We start from the raw sequence: 24,229 nt of genomic DNA, 5'->3' as shown, positions 1-24,229 counted from the left end.
AAACGTAGGGGATAGAAAATTCATAACGAAATGTTTGTTTGGCTTTATTTTCAGGAGAATTCGCAGAAATCACTATCGTCACCGATGTCCATATCAAATCAAGACCGTATTATCGAAGTTGATGAAATGCTAAACGATGATTGGAAACGTAAATCAACATCGTCATCACCGGTTATCAAGACGGACAGTCAATCGAATGCATCGCTTAGTGGCAGCGGTATTGTTTCAAATGCTGAAAATAAATCACAACAATCCGATCAAATTGAAAAACAACAAACGCTGACCCAACAAAAGCAAACCGCTCAAATTCCAGTACATGTTATCATTAAATCTGAATCGCCAACCGCAAGTCTTCAGCCAGCTACTGCCGCACGTTTGACATCAAATTTGCCACAATTATCACCGCTATCGCAACCAAACGAGATAAATTCCAATGTGGCAAATGCATCGCAACAATTGCGTTCAATTATGTCATCAATTAATCAGCAAACAACAACAAATAGCACAACTGGCGTTACATCGAATCAAATAAAACCGGTCACAACGACCGTTGAAATTAAATCAATCGAAGCACAAGTATCAGTTGCAAATACAATGTTGGTAGCAGCTGCAGCTGCATCGAATACATCAACAACCACCAAAATGGAAACAAATATCGTAAAAACGGTGGTGCCCACAAGTTTCGAAAATGTTTTGGCCGTCAATCGACAAAACAATGAATTGAATGCCAAAACCGAAACGCCCGGTCCAAAGATTATTGTCACCGACACAATTCCGACAACAATAACAACAACCGGCAAAATTTTAACATCTCAAGCATTCAATCAAAATAACATTGGATCGATAACAACAACATCGGCGGGTAGTATACTATTTGTGAAACAATTTCGAAATGTGTCGCCAATGGCAAGCCGAAGTCGATCACCAGTTACGGTCAATTCATCGGGCGCAAAAACGCAAACATTTTCGCTGGTCAAATCAACCATGGGCGGTACACCGATCATTATTTCTGGTCAAGCATCTCAGCAAGGTAATTCGGTTATTCTGAATAAAATACCAACGATACTCACCAAAGTCTCCACCACCAATGCTATTGTAACGGCCGGCAATACAATTGCCGTTTCTTCAACGTCATCAAATCAAATAACAACCGTCACCGGTACAAAGAATGCAACACAAACAATGAGCATATTGGGCAGTACATTATCACAACCACAACAATCTCGCATTGTTCCATATGCCGAAGGTCAACACATTACCATTTCAAAGAAACCAATTAAATTGCCGATTTTGACGGAAATCAAAGGTGCAACGGTTGTTTCAAATGCATCAGTCACCGGCCAATCATCGGCCAGTTCAACGGCAGCTATTCAAAATATTTTACAATCAAGTTTGTACAGTCATCCAACGAGCGGTAGTATTTTAAGTGCAACACTCAGTCAACCAGCCCAGAAACCAAATACAAAATTATTACAATCACAATTGACGAATAATCCATTCCGTCGATCGAAATCGACCGATGAAGTGCCCGGTTTTCTTAAAGAAACACCAGCGCAAATTATTGGTAAACGACATAGCAGCATGGAAGCATCAAACACAATTAAAGATGAAAGAGATGAAGCGATTACACCAACTACAGCTTCAGTTGCTCAAACCAAAACCACCGAAAGTTTAACGGAAAACTGTAAATTTACCACCGTCACCATGGTTCATAAATCGGACGAATCACAAAATGTATTGCTGAAACAATTATTGCAACAAGCAAGCAATACCACGCCGACACCGTCATCATTGCCAACCATTGTATCGCGATCGGGGACAACATTAAGAGCACCAAGTTTGGGTGTTGTTAGCTCACTTGAAGCACAGCTGGCACGACCAGTTATTCTACCCGTTCCAGCCACACCAAATGCAATCCAATCAAAACCGAATACACTAGCTACATGTGAGTTATTTTTCATTTTTTTCATTATTATTCTGTGATTCTGAGAGCGAGACCTATTCCATAACCTTAAGTGGATTCATACCTTAATTTGAAAAATTACAACACTCTGTTATCAAATATTGAATGTTTTGCTTAAAAATTTATACGTTTGTTTGTACTTATTTATAGCCACAACAACCACATCGCAAGCATTCAGTTCGCAAATGAATAGTACGAATAAATCGTCTAGTGGAACGGTTGCTGTTAGCACCACTTTAGTTGATTCGTCCAAAAATTCAGTACGAACGCATCAAATTCTATCGCGAGAAACTTCTTTCATATCGAAGCCAGTTACTACTGAAGATAAGGATGAACCGGTCATTCCTTCGCCGATTGTGTCAGCAAGCCAAGCTACGCCGGCACCACAAATCACAGTTCCAATAATTACAACAACGGGCACACCTCCGTCTACCGTTACAATTACAAGTAGGTTGCATTTGAAATATTAATTTGAAGAAAAAAAATCAACATTCCTTTACCATTCCCTTTAAAATAACGTAAAAGTTCGCCATTAAAAATCTTTGGACAAAAAAAAAAGAAAAAATGCTAACAACCTTGAAAATTAACTTTTTAGCAAAAACAACAAGTCAATTGGAGTCGGTACCAGCACCAACGACAATGCCAGAGGTGGTGTCGACAGTGGCTGAAGTAACAACTACCACCGTTACCACAACAAATTCACAGCCGCCGAATACAGGTAACTACGAATTATTCAAGACTTTCAAATGTCCTTTGATCATTTTTTGTTCGATAAAACAGTATTTTGTACATTTGGGCTTACCCCATTTCTGGAACATATTCAAACCAGATTATTTAAAAATTCAAATCAATTTAATACGGTGTCATTTCTTTTCCAAATTAATAATAAAAAGCAATCATAGCGCAAAAGAATTGTGTTGCATTGCAACAGCAGACATCGGTTGAAAATTCAGCAGAACCACTTCCAGTAGTAACAATACCACCGACTGATGTGATCAAAACAGAGCCAATGGCTCAAAAAGATCCACCACAAAATGCAGCTCAATTTATGCGAACGACTGTTGAGCTTACAAATGCTACAGCGATTGTAATAAAACGTGAAGATTCCATTCCGTCCCAACCGAGTCCCACGCCAACATCACGACCGCCGTCAATCCTATCAAATTCGGATGTAAAACGTGAATTGCTCGATGACAATTCACAAATGAGTGCTGCTTCAGATCATAGCAGCATAAAACAAGATTCAATCAAAGAGGAGACAACGGACACGATTACCGATCCCGAAATGGCAGCAAGAATCGCTCAAGAAACTGCACTTGAAATAAAACGTAGAAAACGTCGGGAATACCAAAAGAATCGTCGTGAATATCAGAAGAACCAGAGCAAAGAGAATGTCAACAATGCGACCAGTAGTGGTCCGGTGAAGAAGAAACCTCGCAAAATGAGTTCAACCACTAAAATCGATGAAGATTACGATACGTTCATTGATAATTTGATGGTTCAATTGAAATGTATGCAACCGATGCAAATACTCGAACCAACATTAAATCGTGACTATTCAATTAGTGCGGCATTTGGTGCGGGTGATTTGAATAAATTCGGTTCGGATCGTGAATACAATGTCATTTCCGGTGATTTGATCAATAAATACGGTGTCGCTGAATTGGAGAATATCGCTGATCATTACAATACAAAACCATTCGGTTGTAAATCACCGATGTCCGAACACCATAATCCATCCACACATTATGGTTTTTATGATCAAGAATTTTCACCAATTAAATTCTCAAGCGATGACGAAAATCGTAGTAAATACGATTTCCTAAAGGAACGTGACATTGAAACACCCGACACGATTATTAGTTCATCAAGTCCAGAGTGCGTGATTCAAGATTCACCATCACATTTTCCTGGTTTGCGTTTGATTCAAGAAGACGATGAAGACGCTGCGATCGAATCTCAAATCAATAAACGTATGTCACCACAAATTCCAATCATAACACCGATACCGATTCGTTTGAAGAAAGGAATGTCATTGTCACCCGACAAAAATAGCAATACGCTAATTGATAAGAACAGTGTTAAAGATATATTTGGAAATAAATCGAAATTTGGACCACCGATACCGGCACTGAAAGATAAAAATAACGTAACAATCACGTTAACACTAACATCATCGGCGGCCGATGACATTTTAACGGTGCTACAAGATTTGGCAAATATCCTGCACATTCATCCACCGACTTCATATGAAATTGTTGAACGAACAACAACGCCGCCAAGCCAAAAACTTGGTTTGTATCGAACACGCGGCAAAGATGGCAAAGAAGGTGCACCAATTGATATTCAAACGATTTTAAATGGAAATGCCAAGTTTTGTCGTCACTGTGATGTGGTCATTTTGAATACGGTTATCCGAGCCAAAGCCTATGAATTTCCATTGCTTGCACAAAATAAAAATGAATTTATGAACGAAAGTGACGATTTATACTTTTGCAGTAAATCATGCTATCGACAATTCAAATGTGTACCCACCAATATTTTGGATGATAAATTACCAGAACCATCGAACGCTGAACAAAGTACATACGATGATACGGTCAAATACAGTAAATGTCCCAACATTTTGCTGACTTCATCGATCACCGAACAGAATGATGTGAATGCCGATGATGAAAATAGCAAAGATACTTCGAGCATCAGTGCGATTGACACCAAAGATGATAATACAAAGGATAGCATTAGTTCTGCCACCGATTCAGATGTGAAAAATGATTTGAAATTGGATATAGTGAAAGCGAATGCACGAAAATTAACGCCCGACGACGAAGAAAAAGGACCGTCCGCTAAGAAACAAAAAGGAATGCAATACTTGAAATATTCACCGGGATGCTTTAAACCAAACACCAAATACAAGAAAATGACGGAAAAAGAAACCACCGAAATGCTATTCCGAATGAATATTACGGTAACACCATCGTCCGATAAATTGCCCGAAGATACGCGCAAATGTATATTTTGCCATCAAATTGGTGACGGTGTGGCCGATGGTCCATCACGTCTATTGAACTTTGACGTTGACAAATGGGTGCATTTAAATTGTGCTCTATGGTCGGACGGTGTTTATGAAACGGTCAACGGTGCATTAATGAATTTAGAAAATGCATTGCAACAGAGTTTTACACAATTGTGTGCACTCTGTAATCAATATGGGGCAACAATAAAATGCTTCAAAAATCGCTGTACAAATATCTATCATTTGAGTTGTGCAATTAAAGACAAATGTGTATTCTATAAAAGTAAAACAACGCACTGTGTTAGCCACGCACCGAAAACGGAGAAAGACAATGAGTTGACGACATTGAGTGTGCAGCGTCGTGTTTATGTGGAACGTGATGAACCACGGCAGGTGGCTTCAGTGATGCATCACTCGGAATTGAGTAATTTATTGCGTGTTGGTAGTTTGATATTCTTGAATGTTGGCCAATTATTGCCGCATCAATTGATCAATTTCCATACGCCAAATTTTATTTATCCAATTGGTTATAAAATTCTACGATTCTATTGGTCATTCCGACGACCAAACAAACGATGCCGTTACATTTGTTCGATTGCCGATGTTTCGGGTCGTCCCGAATTTCGTGTACTTATCCAAGAACCAAACGAAGAAGATGTTGAGTATCGTGATTCAACACCAAAAGCCATTTGGCAACGTATTCTTGAGCAATTGGCAAAACTACGAAAAGAACATAATTTAGTGGAAATCTTTCCCAAATACATCATCGGTGAAGATTTATTCGGTTTAACTGAACCGGCCGTTGTTCGCATTTTGGAAAGTTTACCAGGAATTGAAACGCTCACCGATTATCGATTCAAATACGGACGAAATCCATTGCTTGAATTACCATTGGCCATCAATCCATCGGGAGCCGCACGTACTGAACCGAAACCACAACAAAATCTCAGTTGGAAAAAACCACACACACAACGATCGGGCAGCGCAAGCCAACGGCCAACATTTGTTGCATCAACATCGGTTGTTGGTGAGGTGGCATGCCCATACAGCAAACAATTCGTTCATTCGAAGAGCTCACAATACAAAAAAATGAAACAAGAATGGCGAAATAATGTATTCTTGGCTCGGTACGTTCAGCACCATTTTCTTTACAATCGTTCAAAGCTAAAAAAAACGGTCAAACATTTTAATAATCAATTTCATTTCATTTAATAGATCGAAAATTCAAGGACTTGGTTTGTATGCAGCTCGTGACTTGGAAAAACACACGATGGTCATTGAATATATTGGTGAAGTGATTCGATCAGAACTATCCGAATTACGTGAGAAACAGTACGAGGCAAAGGTATGTCATAGCAAATCATTATGTTTTTCTTATATAAAATCACAAATAAAATAATTTTATTTCGTTTGCCATTAGAATCGTGGAATTTACATGTTCCGTTTGGATGAAGATCGTGTCGTTGATGCAACGTTATCAGGTGGTTTGGCGCGTTACATTAATCACTCGTGTAATCCGAATTGTGTCACAGAAATTGTTGAAGTCGATAGAGAATTCCGCATCATCATATTTGCAAAGCGTCGCATCAATCGTGGCGAAGAGGTAAGAATTCGAATTCACATACAAATTTGAAAATTTAATTATATATAAATAATTTTACCAAAAATTCCATCACCAATTTCAGTTATCGTATGATTATAAATTTGACATCGAAGATGATTCACACAAGATTTCTTGTATGTGCGGTGCACCAAATTGCCGTAAATGGATGAACTAAAAAAACCGATAACGATAACCAATTGTGGCATGCATAATAAAAAATGGTTTGAATAATCGATGTAGACAACAATTGATGGAACCCATTTCAACATTTTGTGATAATAAATTAAAATTATAAATTTAAACGAATGAATCGGGGTCTGTATGCATATATACATATATAGTTCAGACGAAGCGTTAAGCGAAACTACGGAGACAGACATAGAGAGAAAGCATGCACATCATCCACATGCATATGACACCATACCGTAATCGCATTGAATTGATTTCTCTCATCTCAGCAAGTAAACCTGTTGAACAACCAGCAATAATTCTACAGTCATTCAACAACATTTATAGATTTTTATCTTCATTATCTTATTTAAACTCACACCAACTTCTCACGTATAATAAATATATATATTTTCCGTGCATCCATTTAACACACACATATATACATATTAAAAATTTCAAATCGTTTTAATTTCGTATACTACCGATATGGATAAAATGTGTGTTGAGATTTGAAAAAGACGAAGTTGATTAAAAACCAAAATCCAAATTCTCTAAATATAAATGCTATATATTTTTCTTTCTCGTACACCGAAGAAAAAAAAAGTTAAAAAACAAAAACAAAAATATTAACAACAAAAGATATAAAGAACGCTTTGATCCATTGTTAAATTTACGATTTACACAAAACCCAACAAATGAACATACAAACAAACAAATTAAAAAGAAATATATTATATGGTTTTTCTAATGAGTACCAACATAAAAAAACACTAGATTGTAGACATGTAAATATGTTATTTACTTTAATTCAATTTGATATTGACAAAGAGAATGAGAGCAAGAATGAATAAACAAAACGAAACAAAAACTTACAGAAAATTACGAGAAAGAATGAGAACATTAAAATGCAATTCTATATTTTTGATAAAAAAAAACATCAAACGCATCGCAAAGCGAACAAAGGGAGACAGACATACACAAACAAATGAGAGAAAAATTTATGTTAGCGCTATTGCACTTGAGAATCGATTACACGCTTGATTTGAAGGCACGAGTGAATATTGAGAAAAAAATCACAAAATTGCGTTAAATTTTCCCATGCTTCTTCACCAATCACAGTTTAAGTATTTAAAATAAACACATTTTCAAAACATCCTCCTCTCCTCCCTTGAATCGAAAAAAAAAAACAAAACCAATCAAAAATGAGAAAAACATGTTGCGTGAATATTTTTATTATAATTTTTTTTTTTGACTATTAATGATTTCTGAGATCTCTTGACGATGATACACAGAACAAACTATATCGGCCATTTCACTTTATTTTCATATTTTTTTTCGCATTGCATGACCCATTTATTTCATGCAGATACACAAATACTCTCTTTCCGTCGACAAAAATGCACACACACATTAGCATGAAAGAGAGAACAAACAAATTCATTCTTTTATTTGAACGAATTTGTAATTTTTTGTGAATCGTTTAAAAAACGTATACGTCAATTTTGATTTGAAGCAGTGTGATTCTCATAGGAAAAAAAATGGAAACGCATGAATTATAAAATTATTTAAAGACAAAACCTAAATGCAAAATCCAAACGTTAAAAATTAAGACAAAATAGACGAAGAAAAATGATACACGGAAATCAATCTCAAAGAGTAGACATTTTTTTTTATTTTAAAATCACATATATTTAACAAATTGTATAAATTTAAGTTAATTTCTCCGCTTTTTTTCTCTTTTGTAATTAATTAAATGAAAAAATCATACTTCATTTTGTTTTTCGTTTTTTTTTAGTTCGGTTTCGAATGTTCATTAATTGTCATATATATGCGTGGAAAAATGGGCGAAAACAAAATCATTTTTTTTTATTCATAGAATTTAAACACAAAAGGATTTATTATAATTTGTTTCCCCTACAAATTCCTTACGAATGTTTTAGACTCGATGCATAAAGTGTGTTGCACATTTAAACATTAGTTTGGTTCTCTCCATACACATATTTTTGTTTGTGCACTTGGCAGCAATTTTATTGCTTTAATTAGACAAAATGAATTAACTTCATGAAACGATACATAATGACGAGAAGAAAAAATGACGATAATTTCAACAAAACCAAGAAAAAAGGAGAACGGATCGCTTAGATAGTGATTCAATTGCTTATTAGATTCAAATATATATCATTTAGTTTGTTTGACTTATAGACACACACACACATACACATATACAAAAAGAGACACATTTAAAAATGAAAATTAAACGAGGAACACTCACATGCGTATTATATTGTAATGATTAAGTTAATTTTAGTTGTCAGTAAAACAAAACAGAATTTGGTACACAAAATAAATGATGATACATAGTTAATTCATTTCTTTTAGATTTTAATTTTATTATCAATATCAGTTTTTTTTTCGAAGCGAAGAAAAAATATATACAAAATTACGTTAATTTCACAATTGATAAATCGTATGTGAATAATTGAATGAGACAAATCTATATAAACACGAGAATAAATATATTACAGCCGAAAACAAATGAAATCATTTAATTAAATATTCGATATGAGTTGCGCATCTGAAACATGAAAATAATAAAAAGAATGTTTGATTATAAATTTATGATTACTATTTAGTTAGCTTAGTTTTTAGAATTTTACACAAAAAAAAAAAAAAACAAACAAACAAATACGATGAAAAAAAAAACAAACATAATGTAAATAAAGAGAAAATTCTAATATAAAAAATGAAATTTGATGAGTTTTTATTTATTCTTTCACACCACATCTTATTTGAAATCAATTCACACATTTTTTCCAATGAAAAGAAGAAAAATATGAGGCGAACAGAAAAATAGTGGCAAAAATAGAGTATGGACGTTTCTTCGCTTTCTGAAATATATGTACAAATTTAACACTTCACTATTTCGACTTTGAGCTTGATGCTGGAGAAAAGTCAGACATTTTCATCGATCAATATTTTCTTGACCCGATCAACGTTTCAATTACTGTCCGGGTATGGAAAAATTGCAATTTCTTCTCTTACAGCTGTCACATTTATATCAAATACAGGTGGACGTAGTCAAAATTGTAAAAGTTATCGAAAATTCTGAAAAATCGCAATAACGGACATCCATTGATGGCGTTTTTTTTTTAAATTGCATTCAAAACATTCAAAAATAAAAATGTATATTTTTGTTACGAACATATTTTTTCGGTGAGATTTATTCAATTATTTTTTACAATAAAGATTTTCAAAGCGATTCCACATTGAATTGAAAAAATATTTATTTTACACGAGAAGAACATTCCTGAGATTATTATTTGTTTACATTTAAATGAAAATTCTTACGAACAACAACATTATTTGCTTTCAAATTCTATTGAATCCGATCTGCGAGACCCAACTGCAGCATGAGTTATCATAGTCCAGCGATGGATTTCTGTGAAAATGAATAATCAATTCGCCGTCCATTTCAACAATTGGTTTCAATATAGAAGAACTGAAGCTAAAATAGCACGATAGCTCCAATTGAATCTCATATAAAATTTGTGGTTTGATTAAAATCGGTTCTGGTAATGTAAAATTCATTTGGTTGTTGATCCAACTTTTTGCGATGCCTTCGTACAGAATTTTTTTCGGTGAGTTTGAATGAAATGTGTGACTTTCAAGTTCGGTGATAGTAATTTTCACCGAATTACTATGCATATCATAATTATAAGAACCTACTAATGAAAATGTGTTAATTTCCCCAAGCAACAGCGGATTATTTGATGTGAATGAAACTCTTTCTGGCATATGAAGTGCTTTTTGTTGTATTCCAGATGTGCATTTTCGTTTGCAGTATAAAATTCGATCACGATTCCATGTGTATCGTCTTGGATTTCGTATGAAAATTTTCGGTTTGTATTCCTTCACTGTTAAAGAAAGCATAATATCTTCGAATTCGTCTGCTGTAAATAGTGCCTTATAACTTACATAAAGCATTGTAAATTCATCGATTTTCATTTCATCAAATCGAATCGATTTGAGACAATCGCCCAGTTGAACCTTGAAATTCTCCAGATTATTTTCATCCAAACCATTTTGATTGCACGCGTGCTTAGCCCAGATTAAACATGCATTGAAAATATCCAATTCGCTACAGGTAAGATTCAATTCCAAGATATGTTCAAGTGTTTGTTTGTCACAACGTAAAAATGCGTCCGATACAAAAACAGTTTTTGGCGATTCGCCGATTTTTTTCTCACAAAATTCAATTAATGCGTCATTTTTTAGGAATACCGCCAATTGATAGCCCCAGATCATATTATCCATTGTCAATTGACCTTCGAGAAATGTAGCACACGCGTTGACACAATCAATAATATCGTATTTATCGGCTAGACGTGCAACAGCTTCAATGTTTTCCATCGTTAATTTCACTTCAGTCAAGTAAAAAAATTGTAAAAACTCTTTGAATGCGTTTACATCAGCATCAACAATTTTAACGTCGCCTTTTTCTTTCATCGACCCATAGAACATCGTATTGAACACTGGACTTAGCACAGCCAAAATTGCTTTATTTGCTGGTAGCTTTGTAGCGTCAATGAAGTCATCATCTTTTTTGAATAGAAAATTTATGTCGGCGAATTCGGCGTTGAGATACAATTTTTTTGTCGTCTCACTCGCAGCACTATTGTATAAAGCACTTGTCATCGTTGAGAATTTTGTTTTAATGACAAAATATTTACTTTTTGGGATGGAAATACGTAAAATTTCGCGTTTATTTGCAGAATTTGACAGCAAAAACGTCGTTTCTTCTAAACGTCATTCGATCCAAACAAACAACATTCGAAGGAAAACAGACACAAGCAGAGGATATACGATAGAAACAACGGACACATACGCGTGAGTAGTGAACGTTTCATGGGTATTAGTAGATGACGATATTTATTTGATACATACATATATTATTCAGAAATTTGGCGCGAATATGTATGAGCAATTTGATGGTTCTTTATGTATTGCTGTCTAATTGCCATTCGCAAAAATTCTTACTTTCTCAAAATATTTATATGAAATGAATAAAAAGCAGCACTATTTTGATGACATTTTATTTTTATTATACATTATTATAATTAAGTTATTTTATTATTTATTAATTGATTTTTAATTCAAAGAGTGTATTTTTCTATGTTAGTTTTTAATAGTGTTCCCGAGTGGAAAAAAGTGACTAAGTTACTACTGACTGTAAGTGACTATAGTTAGCTAAATTCATGAATTCCAAAATTTTGTATGGAAAACAATTGACTATAGTTACTCAGTCAGTCAGGCGATTATTTTGGGACGTTTTGACTGCTAATTGATTGAAGTTAACAAACGGTTAACTAAATTTAGCTAAGGTTGCTTGTTTTTGCAGTCAATAATCAGTCAGTTTGTCCCAAAATGGTCAGTCACTTTTTTTGTACACGGGTTTTTAATTTAAATTTATTTGAAAATCATATATCGATCGGTTGATATGTGTCAGATGGTAATTGAAGTTTTTGTGCAAAAAAATTACTGTTTGCGCTTTTTTTTCATGTATGTTTATATTAAATACAAAAATAGTCTTGAATCTAATTTCAAACAAAATATGGAATGAAACAAAATCGTAAATGTCCTTCTACTACTCAATAATTTATGCAATAATCTTAACTAAACGATGTTCTTAAATTCTACTCAGAAATTTGCCTTATTTTACTAATTGTTTAACATTTGGATATTTGAGTCTATCTCAAATTTATGTGAATGGTGTTCATATTCTCGATGCATATGAAATATTTTTCATCGCCTTCACCCGAAATGTCGATTTTACAATTTATTCAAGCATAGCGTTGATACAAAATCAATCGAAGAGCAATCTTGATTACGATGAAAACGAATTTTAATGCCATCGGCGCATTCCACCTCCGGTTTGTATGTCGAGTTATAAGTTCCACCATTTGACGATATTGAACTCAAACGAATCTCGTATGTATTTTGTGGTTTGATAAAAATTGGTTCGGGCAATTCAACTTTTAGTTGGTTGCCGGTCCATGTTCTATAGTTACCAGTATGAAGAGTTTTCCGTGCATCACCCGAATGAAAATGACCAATTTCAGAAATGGTGACACTGACATTGCAATGCATCGGATTATATGGCCTGTGATTATAATTGTAATTGTAATTATTACCATAGCATACATTATAATCATTTCCACCATTTGTCAAAATTGGTTGAGTCGAAAATTGTCCCAGCAAAACTGGCTTATTCGATGTAAATGAAACAATTTCTATGTTTTGGACGGTTTTTTTAACCGTATTGGATTCGGTTGGACGTGCACAATTGATGACTTTTTTTGGATTCCAAATGTATTTTCGTGGTTTTTGATTGAATATTTTCGATTCGTATTTTCCATTCGACGAAATTGTAAAAAAAATATCTTCGAATTCGTCCGATGTAAAGAGGCCTTTGTATGACATTGCGATTTCAGTGAATTCTTCGTTTGTCATCTCACCAAATCGGATCAATTTTAAGCAATCTCCCAGTTCGTTTTTCAAATTTGACGCTAGATTTTCATCTAAGACATTATGTATGCATGCATATTTGGCCCATTTTACACAAGAATCAAAGATATCGGCTTCGTTGCATGTTAGATTCAGTTTTAGAATATGTTCTAATGTTTCTTGTTCACATTGTTTAAATGCCATCGATGCAAATATTTCCTTTGGTGAAAGACTTATTTTTTCCTCACAAAATTTAATCAGTTCTTGATTTTTGAGAAATATAGCCACCTGGTAACCCCAACACATGTTATCCACATTTAATTGACTTTTTAGGAACGCGGTGCATGCATTCACATATTCAAGAACATCGTATTTATCGGCCAAACGTGCAATTGTTTCGATATTTCCCATGGTTAATGTCACTTCGTCCAAATAAAAGAATTGGAGAAACTCTCTGAATCCTTCGGCGCTGGCATCAACAATTTTAACTTCGGCGCCTTCTTTGATGCCTCCATAGAACATGGTTTCGAATACTGGACTCAGAACAGCCAACCTTGTTTTGTTTGCTGGTACTTTTTCACTTTTACCATTCACATTAAATACGAAATGAACATCGGCAAATTTTTCGTTGAGATATAGCTTTGCCGTGGCTTTAGAAGCAGCGTTATTTTTTAATTTATTCGCCATTTCAATTTCTTTCGATACGAAAAAATAGTTTACTTGATTTTGAACACTTTTTTTGATTTTTTAAGAACAAACTTTTAAGAGACGAAAACGTGTTAACCAAACGAACTCTATGAACAGAATGAACTCTATCGATATTGTTATCTGAGAATGTGTTTTCATATCTACCTACACCATTATCTGACAAATTCCAAATTTCCATTTTTTCCATTCCAATTTTCTTTGCATTCCATATAGTTGAACCAAAAGATTAACAATTCAATACAAAAACGAGACTTATCAAACTAATCCGTCTTTGAATAGTATATTTATTTTTCAAGCGTTAATGACTTTTTCTACTTTCAAATGTCCCTAAAATATTAACATGTAGGTAAATACTCGGAAAACCCCCGCAAAAATATTTTTTGTTTCGAGAGATGAATAGTTAATGTTCAGGTTTGAAATTGTTTTACAATATTTTTTTACCTGTGTACTTCGTCTGGCGTCAATTTGAAAACAGACAATATTTTGAGATATGAATGAGTAAGAATAAAAACCCGACCTCTCAATTCACCTCTTGTTTTATCCTGAAGAAATTTCCGTAAGTGAGATATAAAACGCTTCTATTGTTTACACTCCATTTCAGTGTCTGGTGATAGCTACTGATTTGAATTGCTGTTGCTGAAAATGTGTCAATATAATGTCTGACCAATAACCAAAGTACAGACGCCAAAAATGCATTGTGCTTTTGTTTTCACATTTATTGGTCTATTCGATTTATCAGAAAATTTAACAATGAATTGGATTGAATTCTCGTCTTATTTTCGCAATTGTCTCCAAATTGATATTTCCTCATAACTAAAGATGTACTCCTGTTTCGGAATTTGTCTTTATTGATGCAAAAAAATTGTAAGTCGAACAAAATACATAAAGATAAATATAATAAAAAGGTTTTACGGAGATGCTTTTGATAAAAAGATATACAAACAGTAAACAAAGGTCATACAACAAATGTAGATGAAATTATTAAAACCAAAATGACTTACACACAGTAAAATTTCTATTTCTTTTTATTTTATTTTTTTTTCTTACAAAAATGGCAACTTCCAATCGTTTCCCTGAATTTTGATATTTCTCCAAGTACATGATTTTAAAGTTTATTTCAATTGATATGGCTTCATTTTGTGTTATAATTAGGTCAATACAAAATTAAAAAAAAAGCTTAAAATAATGGGAATAAATGAATAATTTTGTTAAAATGCAATACAATAAGACAACTCTAGTTTATTCGGAGGCATTTTTTTATTTAATTCGAAATAAATTAATTCGATTTTCTTACAATTTGAATCAATTTTCTTTTAAATGATATTCAAACCCAATTGCGAGATCCAACCACATGAAGATGTATCATAGTTAACGGATGGACTTTGATGAAAGTCAATTGTGAGGCCACTTTTCATTTCGGTTGTTGTCATTGTCCACATGGCTTTGTAATAAGACTCTTTATTTGATTTTAATTTCAATCGAATTTCATATAAACAATTGGCTTGAATTAAAACCGGAGTCGGTAAAATCATTTTTGCTTTTTGTCGATCATTAGCAAGACCAGATTGCCATGATTTCGCTATGGAACCTTCGCATATAATTTTCCCTGGATATGATTGATCAGAAAATTCAGCGATACATACATCTACATCACAATTCCTTAGATCTAAATCATGTTGTGTATAAAAAGTATCTACCGAATAAATTTCACCCAATAAAAACAATTTATTTGATACAAACCGAAGGATTTCGGTGCTTTCTACATTTCGGGTTGCTCTTGATTTAATTTCCCGATAACAATTTAATATTTTATTTTCGTTCCATTTATAGCGTCGAGCATTTTGATTAAATATTTTCGATTCATATCCTCCTACGGTTTTTGAGAAAATGATATCTTTGAATTCGTCTGGAGTAAAAAATCCATCGTGTGTGACTGCAAATGCCGTAAATTCATTCATTTTCATTGTACCAAATCGGATCAATTTGAAACAATCGCCAAGTTGATTTTTTAAATGTTTCCCTTGATTTTCATCGAAATCATTTTGTCGACATGCATTTTTTGCCCATTTTATACAAGCATTCAATATATCAGCCTCATTACATGTCAAGTTCAGTTTTAGAATATTTTCCAATGTATCGCTATCACAGCGCTCGAATGGTTCAGATGCAAACACTTCTTTCGGTGATTTACTAATTTCGTTTTCACAAAATTCGATTAAATTTTGGTTTTTGATAGATAACGCCAATTGATAACCCCAGCACAAATTGTTCGCGTTCAATTGGCTTTGGAGCAATGTAGAGCATGTATTGATATATTCAAAAATATCATACTTATCGGCCAAACGGACAACGGTTTCGATGTTATTCATGCCAATGGACACTTCGCTTAAATAGAAGAACTGGAGAAACTCCTTGAATGCTTGTGCGCTTGCATCCACAATTTTCACATTTGTTTCTTCTTTGAGACTTCCGTAGAACATCTTATCAAAAACAGAGCTGAGAGCGGCCAAAACGGATCGATTTGCTGGAACCTCTTCACTTTTTCCATCCACAACGAATAGAAAGCGAACATCGGCCAATCTATCGTTGAGATACAAATTCGCAACGGCCTGAGATGCACCAATATTCTTTAATATATTTGCCATTTTGTACACTTCACGAAAAATAAAATCTTTTTTTTTTTTTTTTTTTGAAAAGAGGATATTTGTATCTTGAAAAATTATCACCAACAAATACTTGTGTTGTTACTTGTATAAAAGTTTAAAAAACAATGATGAAAGTGTGTTTCTAGTGTCTCCAAATTACCTAGTGATGAGTAAAATGATTTTTAAATAATACTGCTAAACATGTATTTGTGTGAAACTTATTATGGAAACCTTTTTTTTAGAAATGTGCCGTATTCATTTTGAGCGAAAGAGAGTACGAAAAACTAATCCGAATTTTTTGCAATGAAATTCAGCACTCACTACTCATATGGTAATTTTTTTTTGCACCTGTTAAGATTTATTGCTCTTCTGTACATCCTTTCGTATATAAACCTTATATGGCATGAAAACTTTGTTTTGTTTAATATAAATTTGAATTTTGTGTCTAGACATAACTTACTCATTAAAAATCGTTTCATTTACCTCTCGAAATTATAACCATGCAACTCCTTTTATATATTTTTTCCGCGAAAATGACCATATGATATTACCATTGAATGCGACATGAAATCAATTTACAAATGTGTTTTTAGTCCAGGAAGTGACATCGGCCACCAATCAGCATCAAAAATCAAATCATCTTATACAGAATTTAACGCTCTTCAAAATGATACTAGCCACTTTTTAATATTTTTCATGTGGAAACACCCTAGCTGCACACTCACATTCTATGTGCGTCACACACAATGCTTGTATTTTGAATGTGCACGCACACTTAGTTACAAATTTTCCAACCGCCAAAAATGTCAAACTTGTGACTAAGTATGCGTGTACATTCAAAATACAAGCATTGTGTGCGTGCACTGACAGAGTGAAAATTACAGCCCTGGGAATCAACTTGATTATTATTTTTGATACTCGAAATTTGCGAACAGATAAAACCAGACCGACATCGGCAAAACAATTACGATGTATGAGTGAAAAAAAAACTGAAAACTACTCCTTTCTACTACTTCTGCTTCAACTACTTCTATGCACGAATGTAAAGTCATTTTTTAAATGATATTTGGTTGCAGTAATTTTGAAATGACTGAAAATGCTCTTGTAGAGCTGTTTTTGGCATCGGAGAAGTGCGGACACTAGTAAGTGGCACTTCACACATGCGCGCTGGGGGGTTTTCCGGTTTGACCCCCACCTGAGGCAAATTTTTCAAAATTTACCCCCGGGTAAATATTTGGGAGATTTACCGGTTTGACCCCCCTCTGAGAATTTTTTTCTTATATTTGCTATATAAATGTATAAACAATAGGGCGGGTCAATTTTTTAAGAGGTCTGGCTTAACGAAATTCGTAAAATACATGTAATTTCAAGACTTTTTCTCCACTAGAGCATATATAATTTTTTTATTTTAGCTGTGCCAAAATTGACAAATAGTTTTTTTCCCAAATTATAAAATATGAATATATGAAATTTGAAAGTGATAAAAAAATTGTATAAAAATGATCATTTGTACTGACATTTCTAAGGTAATTTTGGACGCTGAATCCGAATCTGGCATTAAAAATACTCTAAATTCAACTATAAATAAAAAAAACGTGATTTTTGACCAAAAAATCAAAGAAATGTAGCGAAATGTTCGTTCTTGCAATTGTTAGCTCATTTTCAAGGCTTGATTCGGATTCAGCGGCCCCAAAAACCCTTGAAATGACTGTTCAAACCATAATGAATGATAAATTATTTTTAAAAAAATGCCATTTATTCCAGCATTTTGTGACTTTTGAAGCGAAAAAAGCGTGATGAATGAAGAAGATGTTTCTGGAATCATATGTACCATCATTTCTAGGGTAATTTTTGGCGCTGAATTCAAATCTGCCATTTAAATTACTCTATTTTCATAAAATCAGTGCCCTAAAAATTAAATTTGAATGAACAACTAAACAAGACTTTCATATACGAAACATTTGATGTTTATTCCTAGGGGTTTTCATGTAAGATTTTCTTTCACGAATTCGACGAATAAACAACAGTAGCGAACAATAATACATTTTAATATATATATACCAGTAATGTGCGAAGGGGGGGCCTTTTCGACTTAACTCCATTTTATCGTCTTTAATTTTCATCGATTCATCCAAATTAACGAGATCTTCACATGCCATATTTGCTCGCAACGATATAACAAATAATAAAAATTTTTACAAATCATGCAAATCTTTACCGATTTCACTATTTTGTGCCAAAAATCCACCGATATTCGCCGATATGCGAAGTGTCTTTGTTCTGGAAGTGGGCTTTGGTGGATCCTAAGGATCGTTCAGAACCGCTCCCAGGTCTGGAAGTGGACCCTCAGGATGGGTCAGGGCATTGTCAAACCATGGTCTGGTCCATTCAGAGGATCCACCAAAACTCACTTCCAGAACAATTAATTATCAAAAAATACCCGAATATTAACGATATTTTACAAATATGCCGATCTTTCACCGATATGCCAATATTTCACCGATACGCAACGATAATACGCAAATATCATCCAATAAAAATACATGCAAACCCCTAGGTTTATTCCCATATAACTCATTTGCGGAGTAATTTTTTCGATGGCGGGACTGTGCGGAGTTCGGCGGGGATAGCATGCAAATGCTGTGTGTACGAGTGCAACAGGCTGTTCATAGACTTATTTTGTCCAAACGAACATCTTAGTAGCCGTATACACAGCTAAGTTACTAATCATCTGTGTAAGAATGATACACATAGAAGTGCTGTTACCCTCGTACACACAGAGTTTGCATGTCATCTCCGTCAAACTCCGCACAGTCCCACCATCGTCAAAATTACTCCGCAAATGAATTATATGGGTTTGCATCAGTGTAGTCCAAATTCAAACTTTTAAACCTAATTTTAATAATTTTAATCAATTCATTTTGATTGAAAAATTAGAATTGATGAAATTTGAATGAAAACTGAAACAATATAGAATAATTAAAAATTATTTCAAGTCTCGTTTAAATGTTTGAATTTGGACTACACTGATGCAAAGAACATCAAATGTTTCGTCTATGAAAGTCTTGTTTAGTTGTTCATTCAAATTTAATTTTTAGGGCACTGATTTTATAAAAATAGAGTAGTTTAAATGGCAGATTTGAATTCAGCGCCAAAAATTACCCTAGAAATGATGGTACATATGATTCCAGAAACATCTTCTTCATTCATCACGCTTTTTTCGCTTCAAAAGTCACAAAATGCAGGAAAAAATGGCATTTTTAAAAAATAATTTATCATTCATTATGGTTTGAACAGTCATTTCAAGGGTTTTTGGGGCCGCTGAATCCGAATCAAGCCTTGAAAATGAGCTAACAATTGCAAGAACGAACATTTCGCTACATTTCTTTGATTTTTTGGTCAAAAATCACGTTTTTTTTATTGATAGTTGAATTTAGAGTATTTTTAATGCCAGATTCGGATTCAGCGTCCAAAATTACCCTAGAAATGTCAGTACAAATGATCATTTTTATACAATTTTTTTATCACTTTCAAATTTCATATATTCATATTTTATAATTTGGGAAAAAAACTATTTGTCAATTTTGGCACAGCTAAAATAAAAAATTTATATATGCTCTAGTGGAGAAAAAGTCTTGAAATTACATGTATTTTACGAATTTCGTTAAGCCAGACCTTCCAAAAATTCTTCCATACAAATTGACCCGCCCTAATAAACAATAACAAAAATTCACTGATTTTGAAGTCAAACTTGCAAAATTTCGGCTCGCTTCGCTCGCCAACACACATTTTTGCTTGTTTCCCTGATGCAAAATTGTTATTTTAGTTTTCCATATAAATACGCCCCTCCCCCCTCGAGACCAAAGTCAATTTGACCCCCCCTGATCAAAAAACCGCCCCCCTGATAAACACAAGAAATGATATTTTTGGTCAACGCTAACTTTATGATTTTTTAGTAATAAGAGTTAACAAAATGTTTCAATAAATAAATCTTTATTTTGATTTTTTTTTTGCTAAAACAAAAATATTTCAAAACATCCGTTTCCTTTTTATGCTGATATTTCTTACAAACATTGACCTAGAAGCGCCTAAAACTTAAACATGAAACCAGTCCACTTCGATCACAGTCGTTATCAAATGGTTTTTGATGAAATGTTACAATGAGATCATCATCTAATTGCATTTTTGAATTCCATAGTGCGCAATGGTAATAATAATCTGTATTTTCGGTTTCCATTCGAATTTCATATATTTTTTGTGAACAAATAACTATTGGCTGAGATATTGATACTCTGGTTTTGATTTTTTTAATAAGTGTCATTGTGCCTATGTAAAGTGTGTTTTTAACATCAGCTCCGGATTGGCTGCTGCTCTCTGTTATGCTTATTCTAAAATCCAGAGCAATACGATGAAAATATCGATGAAAGAGGCCTTTGCACCAAAATGCGTCCAGTACAAGTGGTTTATTTGTTGTAAACCATACAGATTCAACATTTTGAATATAATATGGTGCGTCTTCGATTTTATTTTCTCGCAAACACATCAACTCGTGATGGCTTATCCAATGGTCTGAGACTTTGGATCTCGGATGTTGTTTGAATTTAAATGAAATATTTGCCAATTCATTTGATGAGAATAAGTCACGATGTATTGTGATGATTTGAATAAATTCCTCCACTGTCATTGCGCCAAATCGAATTAGATAAAAACATTTGCCCAATTGAAATCTCAGGTTTTTCGCTTTAGTGTCGTCGATATTGTCTCGCTTACATGCACATTTTGCCCATGACAAACAGGCATTGAACACATCAATCTCGTTACACAACATTAAATCCATTTGCAAAATATGTTCAAGGACAATTCGATTGCAATGAAGAAATGAATTTGATTTGAACACTTCAACTGGCGATACAGCAATCGTTTTCTCACAAAACCGTTTCAATCTCGCGTTATCAATTAAAATGGCCAAATGGTATTCACAGCACACACTCTTTAATGTCAGTTCACTTTCAATGGGAGCACACGTCTGCTTCACCGATTCGAACATCTGGCATTCATGGGCTAGTTTCATATTCTCCATGGATACTTTTTAGGACGAACAACTACAAGAATTCTTTAACATCCACATTTGATAAAATACTAAACCATTCACTTCCTGCTACTTCTTGAATTTGTTCTGGCTACAAATCTCCCATTAGTGTTAAAATATAGATTGAGAATTGATCGCAAAACACTTTTATTTTCAAAATCTCTTGCCGTTAAGACAATAAATGATACGATTGGACAAAACGTCTACGTTATACTGAGATTCATGCGACTCGATTGAATGTGAGTCAAGATAAAACCACCATAATTTATTCACACATTTTTTTCCCGATGGAATGATTCATTTTAATCACTTGAATCAAACACTGAGTGTATAACACTGTATTTTTTATATATTGTGTAGTGATATCACTGTTTACAAAATCGTTTGAGCGGGAAATGTCGGTTATGATTGTTTGAATATTGCGATAAAACAAATTTACGCACTAAATTTCGAGTTTAATTTGATTAGAGTATTAAGGTTGTGGTTTTGTAAATAAATTTGGTTTTTGTATTGACAATGGTCACAAATGGTTCAAAGCCAGGTTCATAGCAATTTGATTTAAAATTGTTCGAAAAAAAGTCGAAAAAAATCGAAACAAAACAAAAAACGATATGAACTCGTCACCAAGTAATGTCTTGCATACAGTGCCGTCAGAAAATTTGAGACCAAGCAAAAAAATGTCATACAAATTCATACAAATTGACGATTTTTTGGAGCAATATTTAATATATTTCAGAAAGAGCTAGACTCATAATTTTTTTTACACACTCATTGTTCTTTTTACAGAGAGTAAACTAGTGAAGTTTTACCAAAAAATATCTACGCGTTTAAAAAATATCCGAGGTTTGCACTTTCAAGTGTGAAAAAGGATTATTTTTCATACAAAATGTGTCACTACTTCACTAGTTTACTCTCCGTAAATAAAATAATAAGTGTACAAAAAATTATGGGTCTAGCTCTTTCTGAAATATATTAAATATTGCTCCAAAAAATCGTCAATTTGTATGAAATTGTATGAAAAAAATGAGCTTGGTTCCAAATTTTCTGACGGCACTGTATATTAAAGTGTTGTTGATCCAACAGCCTTCATAAAATTAGATAATAGTCAAATAATGAGTAACACATCGATTATATTATACATCGCATAAGATGCCAATCGATTAAAAAGCGAAAGTGTTTCAATGATACGATGAACTGGGTGAATAATAGATTCAGTTTAAGCATAAAATATAATTTCATCGTGACAGAGCAATATTTTAGTTTTTTTTTTAGAGTTTTATTCAAAAATTAACAGTAGAACAAAAATACTTAAAACTTAATTATGATACGAAATACAACTCTGATAGATTCGAAAATAAATAAACATGATAAGATTTAATTGGGAAAAAATATTAAAAACCAAAAAGAAGCGATAAGATTACTGCCTAAAATGATAAAAAAATAAAATTCACGTATTACGGGGCTACATTCTATGTAATAAGCGTATACTTTCCACTTAGTCCGTTGCAACGGAAAACAAGTTTGCAAAGAATGCAACGCCAACTATATGTGAATTTTATTTTTTATCGTTTGAGGCAATAAATCTATGGTTTTCTTATGGCTTCTTTTGCTAAAATTACATAATAGATTTGTCTTACTAGAGATATCTCTATAGAGATAGAAAAAAAGAAAGGAGAAAAGGCTAGTAAAATATGATAGAATTCATAGTAAGGTGATTGATCCGTGCTATAAACAACACGATTTGAATCTTTTTTGGTTTCGAGCAATATTTTAGTATATTAGTTGTTTTGCATATATTGGAAATAGTATTAAAATGAGCCGATTAAAAAGAATTCTTAAAACATTTAAATTTTTAGAGTGAATTCAAAACTGTTCAAAATGAAATGATAAACTGCACGCACACACACACACATACACCGCTCATACCAAAGCAAAATACGATTTCTACAAATTACATAGAGAAATATGTTGTTGTATTATCTTAAAGCCAAAATCCATTTGAACAACTTCTGAGATGGATGGGGAACAATATAGTTGGCAGGATGAGACAAACAAACTGTGCTTGTATAACAACAATTAAACCAATAACATAGCCAATTTAATTTAATCACATTTGCAGAGTGCCGACAAATTATTCACATAAGCATATCCATAGCGGCTGTTTGCTGTTGGCGCTGTTTTAATTCGATGAACTTTAACAAAACCATTTCATACCCAATAGAAATTATGAACACGTGAAACAGCATACACACAAAACGGCTTTTTGTCGCTTCGTCATTCGCCTTGGATGGGGTGGAGGGAAAAGGCGGTTTGTTTGCCATATTGCCGTGCATGGCATGAAATATAATTTTACAATGATTGCGTTTGTTGTATAATATTAATTATACGGTTATTTCCATTGTTTTTAACTGAATGTTTTGTTCGGTTTGTTTCAAAAATGTTCGATGCTATTCGTTGCGCTTGAAATTCTCAGTGTGTTCCCTTCGGTAAATTGAGCACCAATAAAACTCAATGAGGTATTTAAACGAAG

General features: G+C 33.5%; 4 protein-coding genes across 7 annotated transcripts in view; 1 reads left to right on the top strand and 3 right to left on the bottom strand.

Moving 5' to 3' along the window:
* Nucleotides 1–8,114, top strand: part of LOC116344403 (histone-lysine N-methyltransferase 2C-like) — a 31,388-nt gene extending 23,274 nt beyond the window's left edge. For all 4 annotated transcript variants that reach the window (XM_031772924.1, XM_031772948.1, XM_031772940.1 and 1 more), the window contains 7 exons: nt 55–1,945; nt 2,114–2,410; nt 2,559–2,681; nt 2,857–6,106; nt 6,195–6,324; nt 6,400–6,582; nt 6,665–8,114. In XM_031772924.1, the coding sequence (XP_031628784.1) occupies nt 55–1,945; nt 2,114–2,410; nt 2,559–2,681; nt 2,857–6,106; nt 6,195–6,324; nt 6,400–6,582; nt 6,665–6,757 (5,967 nt within the window). In that variant the 3' untranslated portion in view covers nt 6,758–8,114. The remainder of the gene's footprint in view (nt 1–54; nt 1,946–2,113; nt 2,411–2,558; nt 2,682–2,856; nt 6,107–6,194; nt 6,325–6,399; nt 6,583–6,664) is intronic.
* A 2,008-nt stretch (nt 8,115–10,122) lies between these two features.
* LOC116347739 (BTB/POZ domain-containing protein 6-B-like) lies at nt 10,123–11,448 on the bottom strand. The gene has a single exon (XM_031778456.1). It carries the CDS (start codon nt 11,446–11,448, stop codon nt 10,123–10,125), a length of 1,326 nt encoding a protein of 441 aa, XP_031634316.1.
* Nucleotides 11,449–11,937: 489 nt separating this feature from the next.
* Nucleotides 11,938–14,020, bottom strand: LOC116347327 (BTB/POZ domain-containing protein 6-B-like). Its single transcript, XM_031777892.1, has one exon. It carries the CDS (start codon nt 13,942–13,944, stop codon nt 12,583–12,585), a length of 1,362 nt encoding a protein of 453 aa, XP_031633752.1. The 5' UTR covers nt 13,945–14,020; the 3' UTR covers nt 11,938–12,582.
* Nucleotides 14,021–15,278: 1,258 nt separating this feature from the next.
* Nucleotides 15,279–16,610, bottom strand: LOC116347729 (BTB/POZ domain-containing protein 2-like). Its single transcript, XM_031778446.1, has one exon. It carries the CDS (start codon nt 16,608–16,610, stop codon nt 15,279–15,281), a length of 1,332 nt encoding a protein of 443 aa, XP_031634306.1.
* Nucleotides 16,611–24,229: the final 7,619 nt, after the last annotated feature.

The sequence above is a fragment of the Contarinia nasturtii genome, unplaced genomic scaffold (assembly GCF_009176525.2).
Source record: "Contarinia nasturtii isolate CC-2019 unplaced genomic scaffold, AAFC_CNas_1.1 Cnas_scaffold_129, whole genome shotgun sequence".
NCBI lineage: Eukaryota > Metazoa > Arthropoda > Insecta > Diptera > Cecidomyiidae > Contarinia > Contarinia nasturtii.
The sequence above is the reverse complement of the archived record's forward strand: the minus strand, read 5'-3'. Positions and strand labels throughout refer to the sequence as shown.

Coding starts and splice junctions, on each gene's coding strand:
- LOC116347739 (XM_031778456.1), bottom strand. CDS start 11,448: ATGACAAGTGCTTTATACAATAGTGCTGCGAGTGAGACGACAAAAAAA.
- LOC116347327 (XM_031777892.1), bottom strand. CDS start 13,944: ATGGCGAATAAATTAAAAAATAACGCTGCTTCTAAAGCCACGGCAAAG.
- LOC116347729 (XM_031778446.1), bottom strand. CDS start 16,610: ATGGCAAATATATTAAAGAATATTGGTGCATCTCAGGCCGTTGCGAAT.